The sequence below is a fragment of the Triticum urartu genome, chromosome 7A, assembly GCF_056163025.1.
Source record: "Triticum urartu cultivar PI428250 chromosome 7A, HENAU_Tu73, whole genome shotgun sequence".
Taxonomy (NCBI): Eukaryota; Viridiplantae; Streptophyta; class Magnoliopsida; order Poales; family Poaceae; genus Triticum; species Triticum urartu.
Genome location: NC_141879.1, coordinates 3657160 through 3679228, shown reverse-complemented (window position 1 = coordinate 3679228; position 22069 = coordinate 3657160). Strand labels below are relative to the sequence as shown.

Here is a 22069-nt window from a genome sequence, read left to right as displayed (position 1 = left end):
TGTCCCTGTATTTTGATGTTGCGAAGAAAAGTGCAAGTCACAACATCGACCTGATTAAGATTTGTGATTTCATAGCAGGATCATATTCCTACCCTTGGTGCTGTGCATAGACCTCTCCTCCCTGGGTTACAGCGGCAAGGCCTGACGGTAAGGAATTGACCCCCCTTAGTGAATTAATCTGTTCATGCTGATCGACATGATTAATCTGTTTCTTTTTAACAACTTCACTGTAGTCTTACTTAGTACTCAACTAAACTGCAGCAGAGTTTGAATAAAGCACATGGCACTGGTGTAAAAAGTAGCCTTAAACACTTTGGCTTGATCCACACAGGATCCTCTTGAGCTTCGGTGCCTAGCTGTAGATTCCGGTATTAGACCTCTCCTTCATGGGGAACAGCCCCGCAAGAACCACGGTAAGGAATCGACCTGCCCTGTAATTTGCCCATGCTGATCCACCGTAGTTATTCTGTGTCTTTTTCTTCAGTTGCAAAGGTTACAGTAACACGTTCTAGTTTTACAACTCAACTGAACTGCAGTAGCACATGCACCTGCAGTACAGTTGAGTATAGCACATGACACTGGTGTAAAAGAAAGAAAGAGAACAGAAATGGTCTCGCTGTGGAGCTTTGAGAGTCTAGCTGTAGATTCCGGCAATGGAGTCCAGCATCAGGCTTGTGATAAGCTGGTTTGTTGTCTCTGTTGGATGGACAGCATCCCAGTACATGTACTTGCTTGGGTCCGGGCATGTCCTTCGCCCTCTGCATGTCTGGCCAACCTCGATCATCCCCGACCCGCAGCACCCTCTTGACACCTCCGTCAGCCCTACATTTCATTCATTCCGCAAAAGCAGCACATCTGTTAACCATGCTCAAGAACTTTCTAATCATGCACGCTAATGTTTAGAAGAGATCTCAAGTGGCGTTACCGTAATTCTGAGGGTTGTCTGTTGCCGCCCGTATGATTGTGTAGGTATCTATGTAGGCGCTCTTCATTCGGGGCTGGTAGTTGACGAAATTCGACAGCTGAACCAGTCTCGAGTTGAAGGAAGCCGCCAGCTGGTTTAGGTCGCTGTCGCATCCATCTGGATCCCTTCCGAGCAATGTTCTTGCGATCGGTAGACAGCCGATCGGGGGTAGCCCGACGAACACAAACCTTCTCGCTCCAAGCATCCTCATCACCTGCATTATGATACATCCAGCATTGATCACAAAAATCCCAACACATACATGTGCATGATTGATGCCAGGTAGTTTGGTCCATAGATTCATGCTTACCTGGGTATAGTTGCCGAGGCGTGCTATCAGGTGGTTCTCGTACCGCAGCATGGCGATGGGGCCAGCTGATCGGTTTGACGCGATGTAGTTTAGGAGCATGTCATTTGTACCAGCACTTATGATGAAGGTAGCCCTGTTAACAATTCGCTCTGCTCTTCTCAGTCCGAGCAGGGCTCGGATCAGTTGCTTGTAACGCCAGAAGTGCCACAGTTGTCTCCGGAATGGCAGCGCGCTCTGCAAGTAAGAAGCTTAGCTAATAGCTACCACAGCACAATTCATGAATGAGTATCTAAATTTCATTTAGATTTCTTCAACAGCATTACTTTTTTTTGTCCTACAGGAAAGTTTTATTTGCCAGTGAAGTGAATCGAACAAGTACTGAATCATTTTGGGTCCTGTTTAGGTCAACCTTGTTGCATGACCAGTCATGCCTATTTTATGAGTTTAACTCTACTAGGAGGCAGGTTTTTTTTTATCATCTGAATGAACCACACATATGAACTTTGTGCTTTAATGATTCATTCACTAAGATTGCTATCAAACAGATACATTTTCATGCAGTGATATGGCTGAAAATATTAACAGTTGATGCTGACGACGTACTAATGTGTTGGCAGTGATATCGTCGTATCCAGAGCCCGCCGACGCGAAGCTCACCCCCTTCCTGAGCTGCCCCAGCTTGAGCGTCGGGTCAAGGAAGCCCGGGATGGTCCTCATTATACCGAGCTTGTCCGCTGCAAAACCGCCGCAACTCTGCCAAGTCAGGTATCCTGAAACAACAGCAGCAAAAGGAGACAGAGGAAGAAATATGTAACTGTTACCCAGCATATCAGTGGCCAGCCTGCCGTTGGTGAAGCGGCCGGTGGGCCTGCGGCCGTAGAAGTTGATGCCGTAGGGCGGGAAGTTGGCCTTGGCTGTCGTCCGCAGGCGGTTGTTGTTGCCTGGGTCCACCGTCGAGTCCCCGAACACGAGGAGGGTGGTGCAGACCGCGGAGCGGTTGCCGCCCCTGGGTGGCTGTGCTGGTGCCGCCGCGTCGGGGTCCTGAATTGGTGGCACGACCTGTATTGGTGGTATGATCTGCTGTGGCGGTGGCGATGGAGGGTCCTGCTGCTGCTGAGGCGGCGGCGGCGATGGAGGCGGAGGGTCCTGCTTCGGCGGCGGTGGCGGTGGTGATGATGGAGGGTCCTGCTTCCTGGGAACCGGCGGGGCTTGTCCATGTGATGGTCGGTGTCGCCGCGGAGGCGATGGTGGTGCGTGCTGTGGTGGCGCTCCTGGGTGTTGCGGCGGTGGCGCCGATGCCTTTGCTGGTGGTGCTGGTGCCGCTGTTGCCGCGCAATGCAGCTCCCCGGCGGCGAGCAGCAGCGCCACCAGCACGCCGGCCAGCGGGAAACCCCTCATGGCTTTGGTTGACGGTAGTAGAGTGTGAGGCAGCTAGTTTTCAGCTGGGGAGGATGAAATCATGTATATATGTGGATGAAGGGGCGAGAAGAATGCAGTAGGGTGGTGGCAGGCAGCAGCAAGGTTGGGTTGGGGTGGGGATGGGATGGGATGGGATGCAAATGCAGTGGAAGCAAGCAATGCAAAGGTGGCTTGGTGCCTGTTAGGTGGGTGCTTGTTATGCCTGGGCTGGGTTCACTTTGTGTGAGCAGCAGCAGCTTTGGACTGGGAGGAGGATTGTTTCTAGGTGCTCCCGTTGCAGAGCAGGGCAGGCAGGCCCTTGCTGGTTTGTAGGTCTGGGTAGGGGAAAACAGGAGGAGAGGGGTTAGTAGTAGATGGTTGCATGGTTTGCTTCACTGGTTTCTCATCTTCTTCCTCTTCTTGTGTGCCTGCCTGCCTTCATCTGCTGTCAGTTGCAGACATTTGTCGAAGGAGTTGAAGAAAATGGAGGCGGCCAAGGTTGCCTTGCCCGGTTCTAGATTGGAAGTGCGGAGAACAATGTTGGAGAAATGCCCTTTTGGTGGACACAGATTCATAGTTGCTGTCGTTGTTCTGTTTACATTCCTGCCCATCCATGGATATGAACGGCGAGGGAAGAACTAGGGCGCCGATGATGTTGAAGAGACAGACGCGCATTTGCATATATCTTGCTAGGGATATGAATGTATGTGCAGCAGCATTGCAGTTTGGTGGTTTGTTTTCAGCACATGCAGCAGAGGGCCCCGTCTGTCGAGACATACTGCTAGCTACATATTCATCTGGACTGACAGGGTGGTTTTTCTTTTTCTTTTTTGAGTTGCTGACGGGGTGCATTTTGAACAGCAGACAGTCTGTGAGGTAAAAACGCATGCTCCAGCTTGTTACCATGAGAAAGGCACATACATAGAGTGATTGATGCGATTTGCTTCACTGGTTTTTCATCTTATTGTGTGCTTCAATCTGCTGTCAATGTTTGATCCGTCGATCAAACTATTGTCTGTTCATCAGCACATGGCATATAGTGTACTAAAACCATATATAGTTTCAAAAATCAGACCGGGGAGGCTGTCGGTTTAGTTTTTGATTGGTCGGACAACTGGTTCATCTGTTCATTTCGTTTGCAATAAGAAAACCCGAAATATCTAGGTTATTCTTCAATATTAAAATTGGCCTTAAATCAAACGAATACATGTAATATTGGATGTCATCCCTTACTGAATGTGTTGCTAGCCTAGTTTTACAGGTCATTTAGTGTGCCTGGGCACAAAGAAAGAGTTGGGTCACAAGTTTTACAGGTCATTTTATGAATATCTTCAGGTTTTTCTTAATCAAAAGATGAGTGCGCCTTAAAAACCGGACAGGGCATCGGTTCTGGTTTTTTCCTGTCGGACCGTTGGTTTGGTCTGGTTTTTCCTGTCCTGAAAGAGGAGAAGGCGGACAGTGACGGCGAGGACAACTCCCGGCGATGCGCAGATCCGGCTCGGTCCATATTGCGTCTTCGACCGGTACTTTCGCGAGAAGGACGGCAAGGGCGAGGGCGGCCGTGGATGAACTCCATCATAGTCAACACATGCCAAATTTGGTAGTCTGTTGGATTTGAAATATGATAATTGAGATGCTCCGCTGTAATAATAAAGCATTTGGGATCGTGAGTACTAGAGTGCTGCTTTGCTAATTGCTATTGGGAGTGGTGAGAGGAGAGAGACGCTTCATCCATCTCATCTGCCGCACAAGGCGACGACCTCCTGACGCTGTCCCTCACTCCCACACGCCTCGCCTGCTCGCCACTCGCTCCCTCTTCGCCTCGCCGGCGTCTGGGAAGGGCCACCGCCACCGCCACCGCCACCGGACACCATGTCCGCCGACCCGCCAAACCAGCCGGAGCAGAACGGCGACGGGTACGCGTACCTGTCGGGGCTGGGCAACAGCTTCGCCTCGGAGGCCGTCCCGGGGGCGCTACCCGCCAACGGCCACAACAGCCCGCTGCTCTGCCCGCTGGGCCTCTACGCCGAGCAGCTCTCCGGCACCTCCTTCACCACCCCGCGCCACCGCAACCTACGAACGTACGCTCTTCTTCCTCCCTCCTCCTCTGCTCTGCTCCCCCGCCGTTCCAACCTCCAGCCGAGGCGAGGCTGAATCAAGATCCGCTCTTTCTTCTTTCCGATTTGATTTGCAGGTGGATGTACCGGATCAAGCCGTCGGTGACCCACGACCCCTTCCACCCGCGGACCCCGCCCAACCCGCGCCTCCTCGCCGACTTCCACGACCCGAACGCCGCCGTCGCCACGCCCACCCAGCTCCGATGGCGGCCCGCCGACCTGCCGCCCCGCGATGCAGATGCGGACCTCGACTTCGTCGACGGCCTCTACACCGTCTGCGGCGCCGGCAGCTCCTTCCTCCGCCACGGATTCGCAGTCCACATGTATGTCCTCCACTCTGCTACTCCAACTGCTCTGCTTCTTCCTACTGTAGCTTACTAATTGCTGAACTGAACTGAACCATCCTTCAGTTCAGACTGTTCACCTCACCACTCCACTCCACAGTTGACTCTATTCAGCTGTTCCAAATTCAGACCAAAATTGAATGGCCGATTGACTCTGCTCGCGCTCGTGCTCATGCTCATGCCCTCTTGTTCCAGGTACGCCGCCAACAAGTCAATGGACGGGTGCGCCTTCTGCAACGCCGACGGCGACTTCCTCATCGTGCCACAGCAAGGGAGTGAGTGCAGCGCCTTTCACTCCAAACCACTAAATTCAGACACACTGTACCAGTATCTTCCTGCATCTAACCTCATGCTTCATTCCGATAAACTAACTCACAATTCAGCAACACAACCGCCGTTTCCTTTGTTACTACACCATACCCCGCTACGCCACCAGCAGGGTTATTATCACCTGGACATCCCACCGTTTGTTCCCCAACAATCTCTGCTTGACATCCTTTTCAGTGCCCCACCCGTACCGTCTTGTGTTGTTGTATGTGTGATTGATAGCATTTGAAAAGAAAATCTGGACTGAAATTGCCTCATAATTCAGTCACACATTTTTTGTTAGTACATATACCGGACCCCACTACCAATAGGGCGACGATCACGTCTTACTGTTGTTCCCCAAACTTATGTGCTCGCCGTCCTTTTCCAGTGTCCCCCTCATGTCGTCTTCTGTCGTCACGTGCGTTTGGCAGCATAGTTTTCTCTTAAAAAAGTTATAGAAAGAAAAAGGATTTTTTATTTATTTATGTAATGATGCACTGCCTGTTAAGTTTTGATTACCTTTGATGAGAATGTCGATCCTCATTACTTCCACGGTTTTGGTGTCAAGCCCAGAGTTGTTGATCACAACCGAATGCGGAAAGATGCTGGTGCCGCCTGGCGAAATCGTCGTCATTCCTCAAGGCTTCCGCTTCGCGGTCGACTTGCCTGACGGCCCTTCGCGTGGCTACGTTTCCGAGATCTTCGGCGCCCATTTCCAGCTCCCTGATCTCGGCCCAATTGGTAATATACTCGCGCCTCTGCATTCTGTATTCTACTGTAAGACTGAATCAGCATGCTGTGCTGTTATAAGGTGCCTAAAGTGTGCTTGGGGTGCAGGTGCTAATGGTTTGGCTTCGGCGAGGGATTTTCTTTCCCCCACGGCATGGTTCGAGCAAGTCCACCGCCCTGGATACGTCATAGTGCAGAAGTATGGTGGTGAGTTATTCACTGCCACACAGGATTTCTCGCCATTTAATGTGGTTGCGTGGCATGGAAATTATGTCCCTTACAAGGTAATAAACCATTCCAGCAGTGTGGACGCCTCATCTATCGAGTCCCTTTTAACTGTTAAAATGTGTCTTCTCTTGTTTACATAATTGATTAGGAATTTTGTAAGTGGTCATATGTGGAATGATTTTCTTTGGCCCTACATCTTGCCACATGTTCCTAACTTGATTTTTGTTTTCCTTTCAGTACGATCTGAGCAAGTTCTGTCCGTTTAACACTGTTCTGTTCGATCACGCTGATCCGTCAGTGAACACAGGTGACTGCTTCTTCTGACTGAGATAATACAGTTGGCGGAGCATTTGAGCTGCTTCTTGTGTTATGTGTCTGATAACCTCATGCATATGAATTGTTCCTCACATTTTGCAGTGCTGACTGCTCCAACTGACAAGCCTGGCGTGGCACTGCTTGATTTCGTGATATTCCCGCCTCGGTGGCTGGTGGCCGAGAACACGTTCCGCCCTCCGTACTACCATCGCAACTGCATGAGTGAGTTCATGGGGCTGATCTACGGTGTATACGAGGTAATAAATTTCTGGCCTCGGTATAAACTGAACTGAACTTGCTATCTGTTTCCTGAAGTCATTAACTGAACTGAACTTTGCAACACAGGCTAAAGCTGACGGCTTCCTCCCCGGAGGCGCGAGCCTGCACAGCTGCATGACACCGCACGGGCCGGACACCAAGACGTACGAGGCGACCATCAGCAAGCTTGGCGGTCCGGACGCCAACACGCCGACGAGGCTGAGCGGCACTCTGGCCTTCATGTTCGAGTCTGCGCTTATCCCGCGCGTGTGCCGCTGGGCGCTCGAGTCGCCGTCCCGGGACCTCGACTACTACCAGTGCTGGATTGGGCTCAAATCCCACTTCTCACATGGCAACGATGACGGTCCATCACTGGCGCCAACTGACGATGGCGACAAGGATGGCGAGAAGTAGCTCTGTTTCTGCAGGTAGGAAATGAAATTCCCAGGCCATGTGTGTATACTAGTTATTACTTGTGTAAAGGGAGAAAGCAAACAGTAATCAATCCAGTAGGAATAAATAAGCAGAATGTGCAGCATGCATGTACAATCAAAATCCCTATCCTATCCATTCCCATCACAATGTCATATGTATACATAATAGTAATATCACTAGCAAAAGCATGTACAATACATTGCGGTGACGAGCAGTTGGTTTTCTTTTGTGGTTAGCAGCCTATTTATTGGCTGATTGTACCCTGACCACTTTTGTTGAATAAAGCTCCCCTAGTTAATTCTGTAAGAATAAAGCTCCACATGTTTTTGGAATAAAGAGGAATAATGTGGCTGCATCTTCAGCCTTCTGCTTGTTGTGTTGACAGATACATACATGTATGTGCCTATCTCTAATCCATATAGATTCATCACTGAATTCTGGCCATCAGTTAGTTGCACCTGTATTGGATGTACAGAGTGCTTCAGAATTTGTGTGGATATAAGCAAATTCGGCATCCATCCAAATTCTGCTTCAGGGATGAAGTGGAGATGCATTTGATTCCAACCTGTAGCTAAGGCTGTGAGTATAATGTGATTGTTTCATGGAACAGCCTTGTAGCTAGTACTGAAGATTGTGCATATGAGGTGGGTAGGGAGGGAGGGTCCTCTGAACTCTTGGCAACTGGCTCTGCATTTTTTCTAGATCGACCCATGTTTTAGTCTCTGTATGTAATTAACGCTTGAGTACGTATTGCCTTCTTTGAATTCCAGTTTGTAACTTTGAACTGTGATTCCTTTTTTGTTTGTATTTAGTGTAACAGACGATGCTACCATGATCAATTGTTAAAGCATACTATATTCTTTCAGACATGGTGAATGCAGTTTAGCTGCTCTGTTGGCCTTCCATGATTAATTCCTAGTACTGATGCTGATATTGCTACCGTTTGTTCATTTTCACCGCATGCATCTAGTACTTTTGCTGATATTTACATATAAATAGTTGGAGCAATGAGGATTATAATGCATTGTATTTCTATCATACATGTTTCATGGTTGCCTGAAAAGATAAATCTAATTGAAGTGTGCAATTTATCGTTCTCGACTCAGACGAGCAGTTTGGGTGGGTGTCCGTGTCTTCAAGTTTTGGGCGTTGCAGTTATCAACTTACACAAAATGTTTCTACTTGCACAATGTTCTTTCTTTCTACAATTAATCACTGAATTTGAGCCGTCAGTCAGTTGCACCTGGATTCGACATACAGAGCGCTTCAGAAGTGTGGATATAAGCAAATTCGGCAACAATTTTTGTTTGAGGGTTCGGCAATCAAATTTTGCAATCAGAAGTGTGAGTCACATTGAGAAAGAACATTAACGAATCGTAACGCGAAAGGGGGCGACAAACTCCACAGTGAAATCGGCTAGATATATCATTGGAAGCGCACAAAATTAGTTTCAGAGTGCACCTACGAAATTCACTCTTTCATTTCATCGAATTTTCACAAACCGTTTGAGCAAACGAGATGGACGATGCGCCGCACTCACACGGCACACACCGAGAATCGCATGACGGTCAAGCATGCATAAGACATTTCCCCTGGTTTTCAGCTGCCAAGCAAGCTCCATCGTGATCGAGCACGCAAAAGGAAGGACTCATCGCTTCCATGTGATTTTCCCCCGCCCCATTTCCCGGACATATAAACACATTCGGCCCACTCTTCATGCATCATCCATGCTGCTACTCTGACCGACCGAATGCACAACATTCTACTCATCACCCTGCTTCTTTCATTCGGCGTTTGCTAGGGTGGGATGCGCACGCTCCTCCATCGATTCCCTCCGCTGTGATCGTGCCTGCTAACAAGTGCAATTCAAATATTCTGTAAGTGCTTTGATGCTCTCTTATTTATGTCAGTACGTCTTCGATGGTTACATGACATATTTCCTATTTCCAAGAACCTATATATCAAACTCCTGCATGCATGGAGAAATTAAGGTGGCAAAACCTCTCAGCAGTAAAAGAGAGAACCTGATTATGGATATTCTTTCCACAGTTTCTGACCTCTTAGACCCTGCTTTTGCCATCAGGTGTGGCTTGATAGTGGCAGAAGAATATTGTGTTTGTGCTGTAAAAAATATAAATGTGGAAGCTCAAGATTGCTGAGGGTGGCCCGTGGCTCACGAGCGGCAACAATCACGTCGGAAGAGAAACATGGGAGTTTGACCAAAATGACACCGGATCAAGCGAAGAGCGGGATGCGGTCGACGCTTCACGGGCCGAATTCCAGAAGAACAGGTTCAGGACAAGGCACAGCTCCGATGTTTTGGCCCGCATGCAGGTAATTAAAATGCACCGATATATACACACCTTGTCTTGGTGGTATCTATCCAACTGAATATTTGAAGCGTTTTTATGAAACTGAGTACATGCTCTGCTTTTTGTTGTGCAGCTAGCAAAGGGGAATAAGTTCAGCCTTGACCAACAACAGAAACCAAAAGATGATGAAACTAGTGGTGATATCAATATAGCTACGGTGTCGGAGACACTGAGAAGGGCACTCAGATACTTCTCAGCCGTACAAGCGCATGATGGGCACTGGCCAGGAGATTTTCCGGGGCCTCTCTTTACCACAGCAACCATGGTAATTAAGATGCATCATACATAAATTTGATGTTTGTTTGTTTGCATCATCATCACCATCAAGTTAGTTATGATAAACATTTATTTAGATGGTTATGCGTGCTATATATTCTTGCTAACTATTCACAACTTTGGTGTGACATCGACATGGGAGACATTCTCATGTTTGTTCATTCCTGCTTGCTGCAGATCATAGTTTTGTATGTCACGGAGTCGTTAGGTACTATGCTATCGTCAGAACACCGCAAGGAGATCTATCGCTATCTGTACAACCGACAGGTAAGGTGCACGCCACATTTGCCAGGAATTAATCTTGGGTAACTTTTAACAAGTTCTGTTTTCCACAATATATATTTTTCACTAAAACTGTTTCTACGGATGTCTTCAAAAAATTTACACAAGAAAATTATATCGGAATAAATAGACTGACCCAAGTTTTTGTATTATCAGAATATGGATGGAGGATGGGGACTACATGCGGAAGGTGAGAGCTCCATGCTCAGCTCGGCTCTCAACTATACCGCTCTAAGACTACTTGGTGAGGGTGCTGATGATGGACCGGATATGTCCATGCCGAAAGCTAGGAAATGGATACATGACCATGGTGGTGCAACAATGATACCAATCTTGGGAAAAGTCTGGCTCTCGGTAACAATCATCGTCCTTGTGCCGGCTCCAAGTTTCTATTTTCAGCAAGTGATTCACAAGTTAGCTTGATTCGCCAAACATTTGACGCTTCTTGTTAATATACTAAGAGTAAAAAATATGTTCTTGTTAACAAGCAAGTCTGAAACTGCATGCTTTCAGTTATGCAGAATACTTCAACAAGAGTAAAAGTTTGACAAAACTATTTATGTCGATCGACCCGAAGCGCATATGAACTATATACCTGATGCTGCAGGTACTTGGGGTTTTTGAATGGTCAGGTGTAAACCCTATGCCCCCAGAATTGTTCCTTCTGCCATCCTTCGTTCCTATTCAACCAGGTACGCAGAGTTCTTCGCCGGTGCGTTCAGTGTTCAGCAATGTTACTAGGTATGAACCATATTAGGAAGAGCTTATTTTATGAGAACAATCATGTGGTTTCTCAAATGCAGGACGGTTGTGGAGTCACTTCAGAATGGCTTTCATCCCCATGTCCTATTTATATGGCAAGAAGTTTGTTGGCCCAATAACAAAACTCGTTTTATCATTAAGGGAAGAGCTGCATATTCACCCCTACAAAAAGATTAACTGGAAGCAAGCACGCAAATTATGCGCAAAGGTGAGTCCACTAACTATATAGTTTTACCGTTTGTTCTGCAAGTATTCTACGTGATTTCACATTTAGATTTAATTTCATATGTAGAGTTCTGATCTGTCACAGTTACAATCTGTCCTCACAACTAGAATAAACTGTCAGTGAATTTCTTGTTCAGTTTTAAAGGATTGGTGACAACAGATTATGAATTCAAATGCAGGAAGATGCCTATCATCCACATACCTGGCTCCAAGAATGCTTGGCCGATTGCCTTTACAGTTTCGGTGAACCTTTTCTGGCATGTTGGCCAGTTTCCTACATGAGACGAAAAGCTCTACGACAAATTGCTGATTTCCTGAAATACGAAGATGATATTTCACGGTATATCTGCATCGGCGCCGCGCAAAAGGTAAGGCTTGCGGAGGTCTTATCAAAATAATTCAGTGCTGATTTTCAGTGAGCTGTAAATGAACGTCATTTCCTCACAAAGAATAAACATTATTACAGGCATTATCCATGTTATGCTGTTGGTCTGAGAATCCCAATTCAGATGCATTCAAGCACCACTTGGCTAGAGTTGCTGATTTCCTATGGCTCGGCGAAGATGGGATGAAAGTGCGGGTAAATTTTAATGACTCTTGTTTCTGTAATATACAGGGCGAATATATCCTTCCAATTTAAAATGCATCTCAGTCAAATTGAAATTTGTGCACAAACTAACTGATGTTACACAACTTCATTGTTCATTCAAAAGGTGTGTGCAGGTCAATCATGGGATGTCGCTTTCGCCGTACAAGCGATATTAGCGGGTGATGTTGCAGAGGAATTTGGAAGCACTCTCAAGAAAGCACACCATTTCATAAAAGCATCCCAGGTATTAATTTTCCAGAATTGAATCTTGTTACTTATATTTATCTTGACTTAATCCCTAACCCTACTAACTTAATTTTGTTAAGATTGTGGACAATCCTTCAGGTGACTTCGCCAGAAAGTACCGTCACATTTCTAAAGGAGGATGGGCCTTCCAGGTTGCGGATCAGGGCTGGCAAGTTTCAGATTGCACAGCAGAAGCTCTTAAGGTGCGATATCAAATTAACTAAAGATGCAAAATAAGGTGGACAGAACTAAAATGGAAACATGCCTTTCATTTTGCTACTACAAAGTATTGCATTTCATTTTGTTTCAGCCTTTCAGGCTTTTGTAATTCCTCTGTTTCAGGCTCTGTTACTGCTCTCAAAGTTTCCGTCAGATATCGTGGGTGATCAGATGGAAACATGCCGCTTCCATGATGCAGTGAACATATTATTATCTTTACAGGTGTGGAAACACATGTTGTACTTCAGATTCTATATTTTGGTCTGTGCATAGACAGGGGCATGTCCGTAAAGTTGGGTAAATGTTAGTTTTCAGTTTGATGCTAGTGAATAATTCAGCACTAAGGCCATATGACTGGTAACGAAAGGCAGATTCAGTACAAGCAATGTCTACTCTTATGTGCAAGTTCTGTCAGGTTGTGTAAAAATGATTTGACACTAGTAGGTTGTCTGCAGAATCCTAATGGTGGCTATGGAACTTGGGAGCTAGCTCGTACACATCCTTGGATGGAGGCAAGTGTCTTGTAAAACACCTGCACTTCATGCTATTATTATTTGGAGTTTAGGAAACTCAATTTAACATTGGGTAATGAGACTTTTAATATTTTTTTCCCTTTTTCAGAATTTAAACATGACAGAGATATATGCAGACATCATGGTGGAGCATCAGTAAGAAATCTACAACTTTTCTTAGCAATAGCTCTTGCATGTGACTCAATATTAATACGCATACATATCACAGGTACGTCGAGTGTACCTCGTCGGTCATCCAAGCATTGGCCCTGTTTCGGCAAAAATACCCCGTGCATCGGGAAGATGAAATAGAACAGTGCATCAGGAGAGCGACAGAATTCATCGAGAAGTCACAGAATGAGGACGGTTCATGGTCAGTCTACTATCAAAAGAAATCTAGTGTTTATAAGTATTAACAAGGAGAAGGTGTGTTCTTGACACATTGCTACCTTTCATTAGCTAACTAAACAAGAAAATGGTCACATATTGAACTTTTGGCAAAATGCTGCAACTTCTCTTGATGGAGAAATTAGCAATCGATGGTCATTAAGTTATTTTGCAGGTTTGGATCATGGGGTGTTTGCTTCACATATGGCACATGGTTTGCTATAGAGGGCCTATCAGCAGTTGGACAGTGTTACAATAACAGCACCTACATTCGGAAGGCTTGCCAGTTTCTATTATCGAAGCAGCTAAGGAATGGTGGATGGGGTGAGAGTCATCTTTCATCCACAACCAAGGTAAACGCCATCGAATGACTTCTTATGTTGATGAACAGAAAGTGCTCACATCTTTGAGAAAATCAAGGATCCTGACAAAGAAAATATTCTTTATTCTTTCTTCTTCCTTTTTTTTTCTTGTTTTACGGGGTTATTCTTTCTTCATTTCTTTCTTCAATATACCTTGAAACAAGATACTGGCAAAAACACATGCACTTCCTATGGTAACTGATCACACATGTCATCTCAAATTCTAAACAGGCTTACACGAACCTAGATGGGGAGAAATCACACATAGTCAACACCGCATGGGCGATGTTGGCGCTAATGAAAGCTGGACAGGTGTTCACTTCTCTTTCTCTCTCCAAATGTCAAATTCCAAAGAACTACCATGGAGTTAATGCACCTTTAGCTCCAGAATAATCGAACCAATCTATAGTATAGCTTCTGATCTTGGAAAAAAAATTATAGGATAACTTCAAGGTTCAGGTTCTAATTAATTCCATTGAATTATGAAGTATTGAATTAATTCTAGCTTTTCTTCGAAGTTCAGGCCGAAAGAGATGCATCTCCTTTGCACAAAGCAGCAGGACTTATCATGAACATGCAACTCGGCAATGGTGATTTCCCTCAGGAGGTAACTAACTGCTACAATGTACCATGTGTTATACACTAATACTACAATTTGATCCAAAATCCTATATTCTTATCTTATAATGCTATAATTAAATGCTATAATTTGTATGTTATTATGCAGGAAATGATTGGAAGTTTCTTGAAGAATGGCCCCTTATGTTATATGGCTTATCGCAATATATTCCCCATATGGGCCCTTGGAGAGTATCATAGATTGGTACTTTGCTCCGACTAAATTAGTTACTTCGGGTTTGGAGCAACTGAATTATGCTCCTCTGCTGGCAATGCTACCCTATGAACCCGGCAGGCTGAAAGTGATTTCTTGAAAGAAAGAGAAGATTTGTATGTCTTGAAGGAAGAAACAAGAAGATAGTCGAGTAATTATAGGTGGTGTGCATATATGAACATGGTACAGAATATTATCTGTTGTAATCGATTCATTAATTTGTTGTAAATTGTACATGATTCCCCAATTTTTTTTGTACAATCATTGTTATGCAGATGTATTAGTACTATTAAATAATTAATTATTGATACAGTAGCTTGTTGTGTACTTTATGCAATTAATTATTAGTGCACAATGGTACAGATAGTTGTGTACTATACTGCATAGTACTGTGAATTAATTATTATTAGTACTGGTATTCCATATATTTTTAGTATTAGTTAACCTATTGCAGTAGCTTGTTGATTTATTATTATTATTATTATTATTATTATTATTATTATTATTATTATTATTATTATTATTATGGAAAACTCTTAAAAACAACCGGATGATCTTTTCTCTCTAAAGCCATCTCCACTACTCGCCATGTGCCCCTGTGAGGTCCCGCCCGCCGCTCTCGTTCTAACCTTATCTCTTTACAGAGTCATCTCTTCCACATATTTCTCCCTCTCCCTTCCGTCTTCTTCGTCATGCACGGGCAGAGGAGAGGCCCCCATGACGAGCAGCACCACCGCCGCTGCCTGCTGCAACTATACCCCCCCCCCCCCCCCCCAGCAACCCGGCCTTCTTCTTCTCCCTCGAAATCGCCGCCCTCTGCCTAAGGATACTCATAGTGGGGAGGATCATATACTAGTATCATGCATATGATACTAGTGTATGATACCACCTTCATAGTGCATAGTATCATAGGACCTTATTTATCGCCATGCATGACACAAAGTAGTATAGTATTTATTATATTACGGTATTTACCTATGTTACTCTAACCCTCTCTCTCTTCTTTTATTATATGCCACATCATCATGTTTGCTATTCCTGAATGCATGATACCGGCTATGATAACCCCACTATGGCCAGCCTAATATTTCTTCCCACGGGAGCTGATACTCCCCTCCCTTTGCCACCCCATGGATCTCGTTGTTGACCGCTGCCGGCATTGCAAAACGGCTCGTCGACTGTTGTCGGCGTTGCACGCCAAGGGCGTCGGGGAGGGGGGGGGGGCTATGCAGCAGCTCATCGACTTTTGCAGCGCTGCAAACAAGACGGCTGAAGGATCATCGACGCTGCGATGCAGCACTCTCCGGTGTTGCTAGAGTTCGAGGAGGCGTCGCCGTGCTGTGGGAGGGTGGTGTCGTTAGCGCTGCTGCGGCGAAGCTGCAATGCAGCACACGCGTTGATGCGATCGTTGATCTCACCGGTGGGCAGAAGCTTCAACGCAACATCCATGGTGTTGCGCGGGCGGCAGAGCTGTGATGCAACTGTATTGTTGCAAACGGCGGACCTCATTGGCAGAGCTACAGTGCAGCGTGGATGGTGCTACCACCAGCGACTTCACCGGCGACGGAGCTGCAGTGCAGCGTGGATGGTGCTGCCACCAGTGACCTCACCGACGACGAGCTGTAGTGCAGCGTGCTGCTATCGTCTCATCGTGGCGCGACAGAGTTGCGATGTAGCGCATGTACTGCAGGGACCAGAAAATCTCACCAACGGCGGAGCTCCAGTGCAGTGGGCATGGTGCTACCCGCCGGCGACAGAGCTGTAGTGCAGCGGACGTGGCGCTGCGTGCCGGCCGGCGGAGCTGCAGTGCAACATGCCGGTGGGCACCGGAAATGCAGTGCTACTGTCAATCTGCCAATGGAGGGTGCGGGTGCTGCGGTTCAGCTTTGCTGCGTTGACCAATCGACCGGTTCGTGAGCAATGGATCCGACGGCCCAGGACCTGACTCCTAGAAAATCGGTCGGTTGATTTGTAGCAATCGCCTTTTACTATTAGTTATCCCAATCCAGCATGATGGTCTCATGATCGCAAAGCCGCCGGTGCATCCAAGTGAGCCGCCACACTCTCCTACAACTACATCCAGAAGGGGCTCCTCTTCCGCAAGCCCTCGTCCTGAGTCAACGTCGCCGACCACCTAACATCAAGAAGATATTTGCTCAGATTCTCTCCCATTGATGCCACATCTTTGAAATTTACTGAGCATTATTCTCTTGGAGTGAAGTGCATCATAGGTTCTTGAACTATTTCAGAGGTGTCACGTAGATCCTCGAACTATGAAAATCATTATCCAGGTCCTTAAAGTGCAATATGTGTGTTATCCTGGTCCTCAAACTGTTTCAAAGGTGTCACATTAGTCCTTAAACTATTTCGAAGGTGTCACATATATACACTTATTACACTTCAAGGATTTTTGAGGACCTAGATGACACTTTTCATAGTTTAAGAACTTATGTGAGACCATAGAAATAGTCCAAGGACCTACAATGCACTTCACTCTTCTCTTGGATACAGATAGAAGAAAGAAAGTGGACACCTTAATATATTTGTACACACGTTTTTTTAGGGAAATACATTAATATCGCAAATATACCAATTACACCCAACCTCTGCATCTACAAGACGTCACAAAACATCCAGGATGCACACATCCAAAGGACAAAAGAGAAAAAGGAAAAAACAAAGGTCACGCCACATCGACCAACTCCTCTCGGCAGTAGCACACCAACCACCACCAAATACAACACCCAGAAAACACAAGAGGTCTCCAAACGCAATGCCTTCAAGAAGTGAACAGTGCACAAGCGCCATGTTTGCCCGATCCAAGATCTTAGATTTTCACCCTGAAAGAAGTCCGAGCTCTCAAAACAATTCCTTCAGCAAGGCAGTTGCATGGCACAACCAATGAACCTTAGGCTTTCACCCTGAAAGTCATGACTCGACACCCAAAGAGCAACACCAAAAATGAAATCCTACAATATTGCCGCCCCCACTTACTAGTGCTGCTTCTGAGAGTTATCAAACACCTGGCTGACTCCATCACCGCCAAGGCCCTGTATTTGGACACGCGGATATAGTCCAGAATGTGACGAGGAATGTTTTTGAAAGATCTCTAGATGAGCAAGCTGGTCCAAGTTGAAACGGGAGGAAAGTTTACAACTAAAGCATTCTGATTTAGCAGTTAGCTCCTACTCACAGACGATATTATAGAAGATGAAGGTCTCAGTGGGATTTAAGAAAGCTGCTTTCGGAGAGGAGAAATTGAAGATTCAAATGGAGGACACAAGACATGTAGTGGAATATATAAAGTTCAACCACTCAAAAAAAAAGAGTTCAGAACCGCTAGAAATGACATTGAGATTTGAGAAATTGGATGTTCAGTAGCTGTTTGGCACACATATACATAATAAAACACCTTTCCTGTTGCACAAGTTGAAGCTGATGTGCACATGAAAACACCGTCCTAGATAGTTACTCAAGATTTGCACAAGTTGGTGATGTTTTTGTCACCATGGTGCCGTTTCCATCCGCCACACAGCCTGCACAAACTTCTTCACGCTCGACTCCAGCTCCCCCACCTCTTCATTCGCCGCCTTGAGAGCATCCATGACAGTAGCCATCTTCGACGCAAGGGCTCTCATCCATGACAGTAGTCTTATTTTCTCCATCGACGCCATCATCATCATTACACTCTGCATCCTCCTCATTACGCTTGACATCATCATCTTCCTTAGAGCTGACATCATCATTAGTTGTCAGTCAACTCACTATGTCTTATTGTATATACCTGAAAACAATAGACAATTGGGCACTGCTTCTGCCGTGCATTTGACAAAAAATAATCACAAAGGAATGCCATATGGAAATTGATGAAATAACTTGCCTTGAATTTTACTGAGCTCACGAGTCAAAAGATAAGGGCGTCACTGACCTTATGGCTATGCTTTTCCGCAAAGTTTTTCCACCAGCCGCTAAGTCCATCCCTAGCGACAAAAAGTCGACATGTGTTGAATAAAAGTAACAATTGAAAATGACAAAAGAAACAAAAAGAAGTGAAGAAAACCAATCAAACCTGAAAAAGAAACAAATAAACCATAAAAAGGGCAAAGAAAAACAGAACAAAACTAACAAAAGAAAGAGTGAAACAGTGAAAATCGAGAAAGAAACGAAGAAAAATGAAAAAATGCGAAAGAGAAATAGAAAACCAAAGAAAAGAAGAAATAAAAAAATCAAACCCAAAAAAGAAACAAATAAACCCTAAAAAGGAAAAGAAATATAGAAGAAAACTAACAAAAACGAATGAAAACAGTGAAAATTGAGAAAGAAACAAAGAAAAATGGGGGAAAAATGCAAAAAGGAAATAGACAACCGAAGAAAACGAAGAAAAGAAAAAAAACCAATTAAAATGGAGAAAAGAAACAAAGGAACTGAAAAGAAATCATAGAAAAAAAGAACAGAAAACCATTGAAAACCGAGAAAAGAAATGAAGAAAACTAGTGAAAATAGGATCCACTAAACCATGCACCATTGGCAACATACACTCGTTTGCTCTAGAATGCTCTATTGAATTGCACCTAGACTATGGCTTGTATGGTCTAGGAACAAAATGCTTTACACACTTGATTTTCCACACCCCCTTTGAGATATTTAATCGTGCTTAAATGGACTCATGGACATACATAATATATATAAGGAACACTTAGTTTGCTACATATAGCTCGGAATATACAAAAAAGTTGCACAGAAAACCAAGTCATATGGTAAATGGGAACACGAATTCTACTTTGTTTAATTACAATATGTGGCATCTACTCTCTCCGTCCCATAATATAAGAGCTTTTTTAACACAGTGTTGAAAAAGATCTTATATTATGGGATGGAGGGAGTAGTTCACAAAATATGACGTTTTAGGCATAGTTTCAGTTACTACGAAAGTATAACAACATATGTTGTTTTTATATGTGTCTTAATTTATTATTATTATGTTGAGTTTCATACATATAATTAATGGCCCATTGTACGTTTTGAGGGTCATATTCATGTAGAAAATGTCATGATTTTGTGAAATTGAAGGCCTAACTTAGAAAAATCAAACATACAAGGAGCGACTCTAGGCGAATAATAAGCCTTAAGATTGGACTCTCCATGTGAATCCCACCTCAATCCACTTCATCTATTCCAATTTAGTGAGAAACATTGAGGAACCCATCATCAGGAAGTAAATGAGTAAAGTGATTGGAAGGGATAGCACAATAGTATATCATCAACAACACATTAGTGCAAAAGTCATTCTTCTACAACATCGTGATAGATAAAATACAAAATGTAATATAAATGTCTCGTATATACAATGGCATGGACACAATACATCGAACAAATATATAGCAACTGTGCTGCAGAACACAATGAATTGATTTGTTGTATGCATTTGTTTATGTTTAGCTCAAAAGCCCACCCTACTTCTCTCCACTTCTTTTAGGCACCAAGCCCATATGGCCGTATACCTAATCAGCTAAATCCATTATTCAAAATCCCATCAACTAGGGCCCTCAAATTTATGAGGCGTGATACGCGTTGATCGGATAATAATCCTAGAAGATCAACCGCTCGGTCGTCCATTTGATGCCGCGAACGGAGATCTGATCCCTCCCCATGAGACACTGGGACTTTGCAGCAAGCTTCGTGTTGCGCTCAACCCTTTGCAACACGATCCTGCTTGTTGCAATCCCTCCAAACATTTTTCTTGTTCTTTTTCTGCCCGACAGCAGTCCGATCTGCTCATAGAGATTTTACAACAAGTCTCATGTTGCAGTCAACACTTTGCAACATGAGCCTTGTGCAATCGCTCGAACATTTTCTTTTCTAATGCGACGGCCTTTCGATCTACTCGTTGAGTCTTTGCAAAAAACAATTCTCTTATTTCTCTTAGCACTTTGCAACACGTGCCTTTGTGACAATCCTCATGTTGCACTCAGCACTTTGCAACACGATCCTTGTTGCAAACCCCGAATATTTTTTTCCTTTTTATGTATCTGATATGCTCGTTGAGCCCTCGTGTTGCACTCAACGCTTTGCAACACGAGCCTTGTTGTGATCCCCTCAACAGTCATTTTTCCTACGGGAGCTGCAACTTAGTTCATGTGCCGCCCACGCGTCTTGCAACAAGGGTTGTTGCAAGACGTCTCAGTCAGGGGCACACATCATGCATACGACACGACGGATGTTTCACGTTCGATCGTCTAGTTGGGAAGCGTTTCCAAAAAATATATTGGGGAAACATATGTTGTACTGCCTCCGTCTAGGTGAATAAGTCATCTTAGGTTGTGCACCGACCAAGGCGGAGGGAAAACGAGAGAACCTAAGCGAGATAAAGGGTGAATTTTATTACTCAAAATGAAGCACAGATAATACAAACATAGTGAGCACACACTCGGCCTCTGCGTAGCTAGTATTGACACAACCAACACCAACTCACTCACACACACACACAAAAAAACTCCGGCAAATAGCAAAGTGTCATATAAGGCCAAAGTTATGCCTAAGCGAGAGAAAAAAATTCTGTCCTGAAGCATTCTGAATCACGATCGACAAACTACGATAATAACCATATCCACACCAACTATCTCATAACACCACATTGGACATCAAGATTCTTCAACAGCGACGCTTTCAGGAACGGAACGACGCTCGAGCATCACCATCACTAGAACCAACTACCAAAAAGCAGAGTCTAGGTTTCCACCTTGAAGAAACAATCCAAGCATATCCGAGCAATACCTTCAACAAGGTAACGACAGCAAAACATCGTCATTGCCAGGTATAACCGGCATGGGCCAGACCTAGGTTTTCAGACCGGAGCTCGAGACCAGGTACTCAAAAAGCATCACAATCGAAGTCAAGCATGTGTTCTACATGTGTTGGGTTAGAAAACCGACAGCCGCCACTGCGCAACCATACCCTCTGTGGCAAGCCATTGTCGATAGATTGCATAACATCGTCGAAGCAACCACCGTATCTTGGAGAGTATCACTCGCAAAGACCTTACAGTCACCATCGTAGTCCGCCGTGAGGCCGCTGCCACGCGGGAGCACCTCACCACCGATTGCCACCTCGCCGGCCTTGAACACCATCGTGTAGATCCGGCCAAGCCTGCAACTGCCGGTCAAACCCCCACACGTACCAGCCGCGCTGGAAGCCTTGCCGAAGAGAATCCCGATATAGCTGAGGACGTCAGGGCCTGTGACTTGGGGTGGGGGACGCCCGTGGCGGCGCGCAGCGGCAGGGCCAACAAGTTCGACGGCAATACATCGCTATACCCAGGCCGGGAGGGCGGCAGCAACATTGTCGCGGAGCCTCACTCTGACGCCTGAGAACATAACGACGCTCGAGCAGGACAAGGAGTTCTGGGCCGCCATCACCCCGGATGCGCTGCTACCTGTGCCGGCACCGGCGAACAAGGCTTGTATCATGATTCATGTATGTAACCACTCTGCTCTGCTGCTTGTCAATTCTGATTTGATTTGTTATGTCTTAGCACGACAGTAATATGCATGGTTTATTTCTCGACTTTGAATGGCCACAAGTGAAAGACGAAGAAATTT

General features: G+C 45.2%; 3 protein-coding genes across 6 annotated transcripts; 2 read left to right on the top strand and 1 right to left on the bottom strand.

The window, feature by feature from the left end:
• Positions 1–13: 13 nt before the first annotated feature.
• Positions 14–2751, bottom strand: LOC125519682 (GDSL esterase/lipase At5g45950-like). Of its 4 annotated transcripts, XM_048684413.2 has the most exons (5): positions 2096–2751; positions 1878–2008; positions 1275–1508; positions 926–1178; positions 14–822 (listed from the first exon to the last, which is right to left on the bottom strand). In XM_048684413.2, the coding sequence occupies exons 1-5, from the start codon at positions 2670–2672 to the stop codon at positions 635–637; spliced, it is 1383 nt and encodes a 460-aa protein (XP_048540370.1). In that variant the 5' UTR covers positions 2673–2751; the 3' UTR covers positions 14–634. The 4 variants fall into 4 exon arrangements, with proteins under 4 accessions (XP_048540370.1, XP_048540369.1, XP_087393404.1 ...); XM_048684412.2 differs by having other exon boundaries at positions 1878–2751; XM_087537278.1 differs by having other exon boundaries at positions 926–1508.
• A 1484-nt stretch (positions 2752–4235) lies between these two features.
• HGO (homogentisate 1,2-dioxygenase) lies at positions 4236–7775 on the top strand. Its single transcript, XM_048684414.2, has 8 exons — positions 4236–4753; positions 4867–5112; positions 5329–5408; positions 6016–6183; positions 6280–6455; positions 6637–6706; positions 6817–6971; positions 7060–7775. The coding sequence occupies exons 1-8, from the start codon at positions 4545–4547 to the stop codon at positions 7384–7386; spliced, it is 1431 nt and encodes a 476-aa protein (XP_048540371.1). The 5' UTR covers positions 4236–4544; the 3' UTR covers positions 7387–7775.
• A 1721-nt stretch (positions 7776–9496) lies between these two features.
• Positions 9497–14743, top strand: LOC125519685 (cycloartenol Synthase-like). The gene is made up of 18 exons (XM_087537744.1): positions 9497–9741; positions 9853–10044; positions 10233–10322; positions 10494–10691; positions 10945–11029; positions 11141–11307; positions 11504–11692; positions 11791–11904; positions 12038–12157; positions 12240–12362; positions 12502–12600; positions 12834–12890; positions 13000–13046; positions 13120–13263; positions 13453–13630; positions 13871–13951; positions 14163–14246; positions 14367–14743. Exons 1-18 carry the CDS (start codon positions 9544–9546, stop codon positions 14478–14480), a joined length of 2280 nt encoding a protein of 759 aa, XP_087393870.1. The 5' UTR covers positions 9497–9543; the 3' UTR covers positions 14481–14743.
• The last annotated feature ends 7326 nt before the right edge of the window (positions 14744–22069 follow it).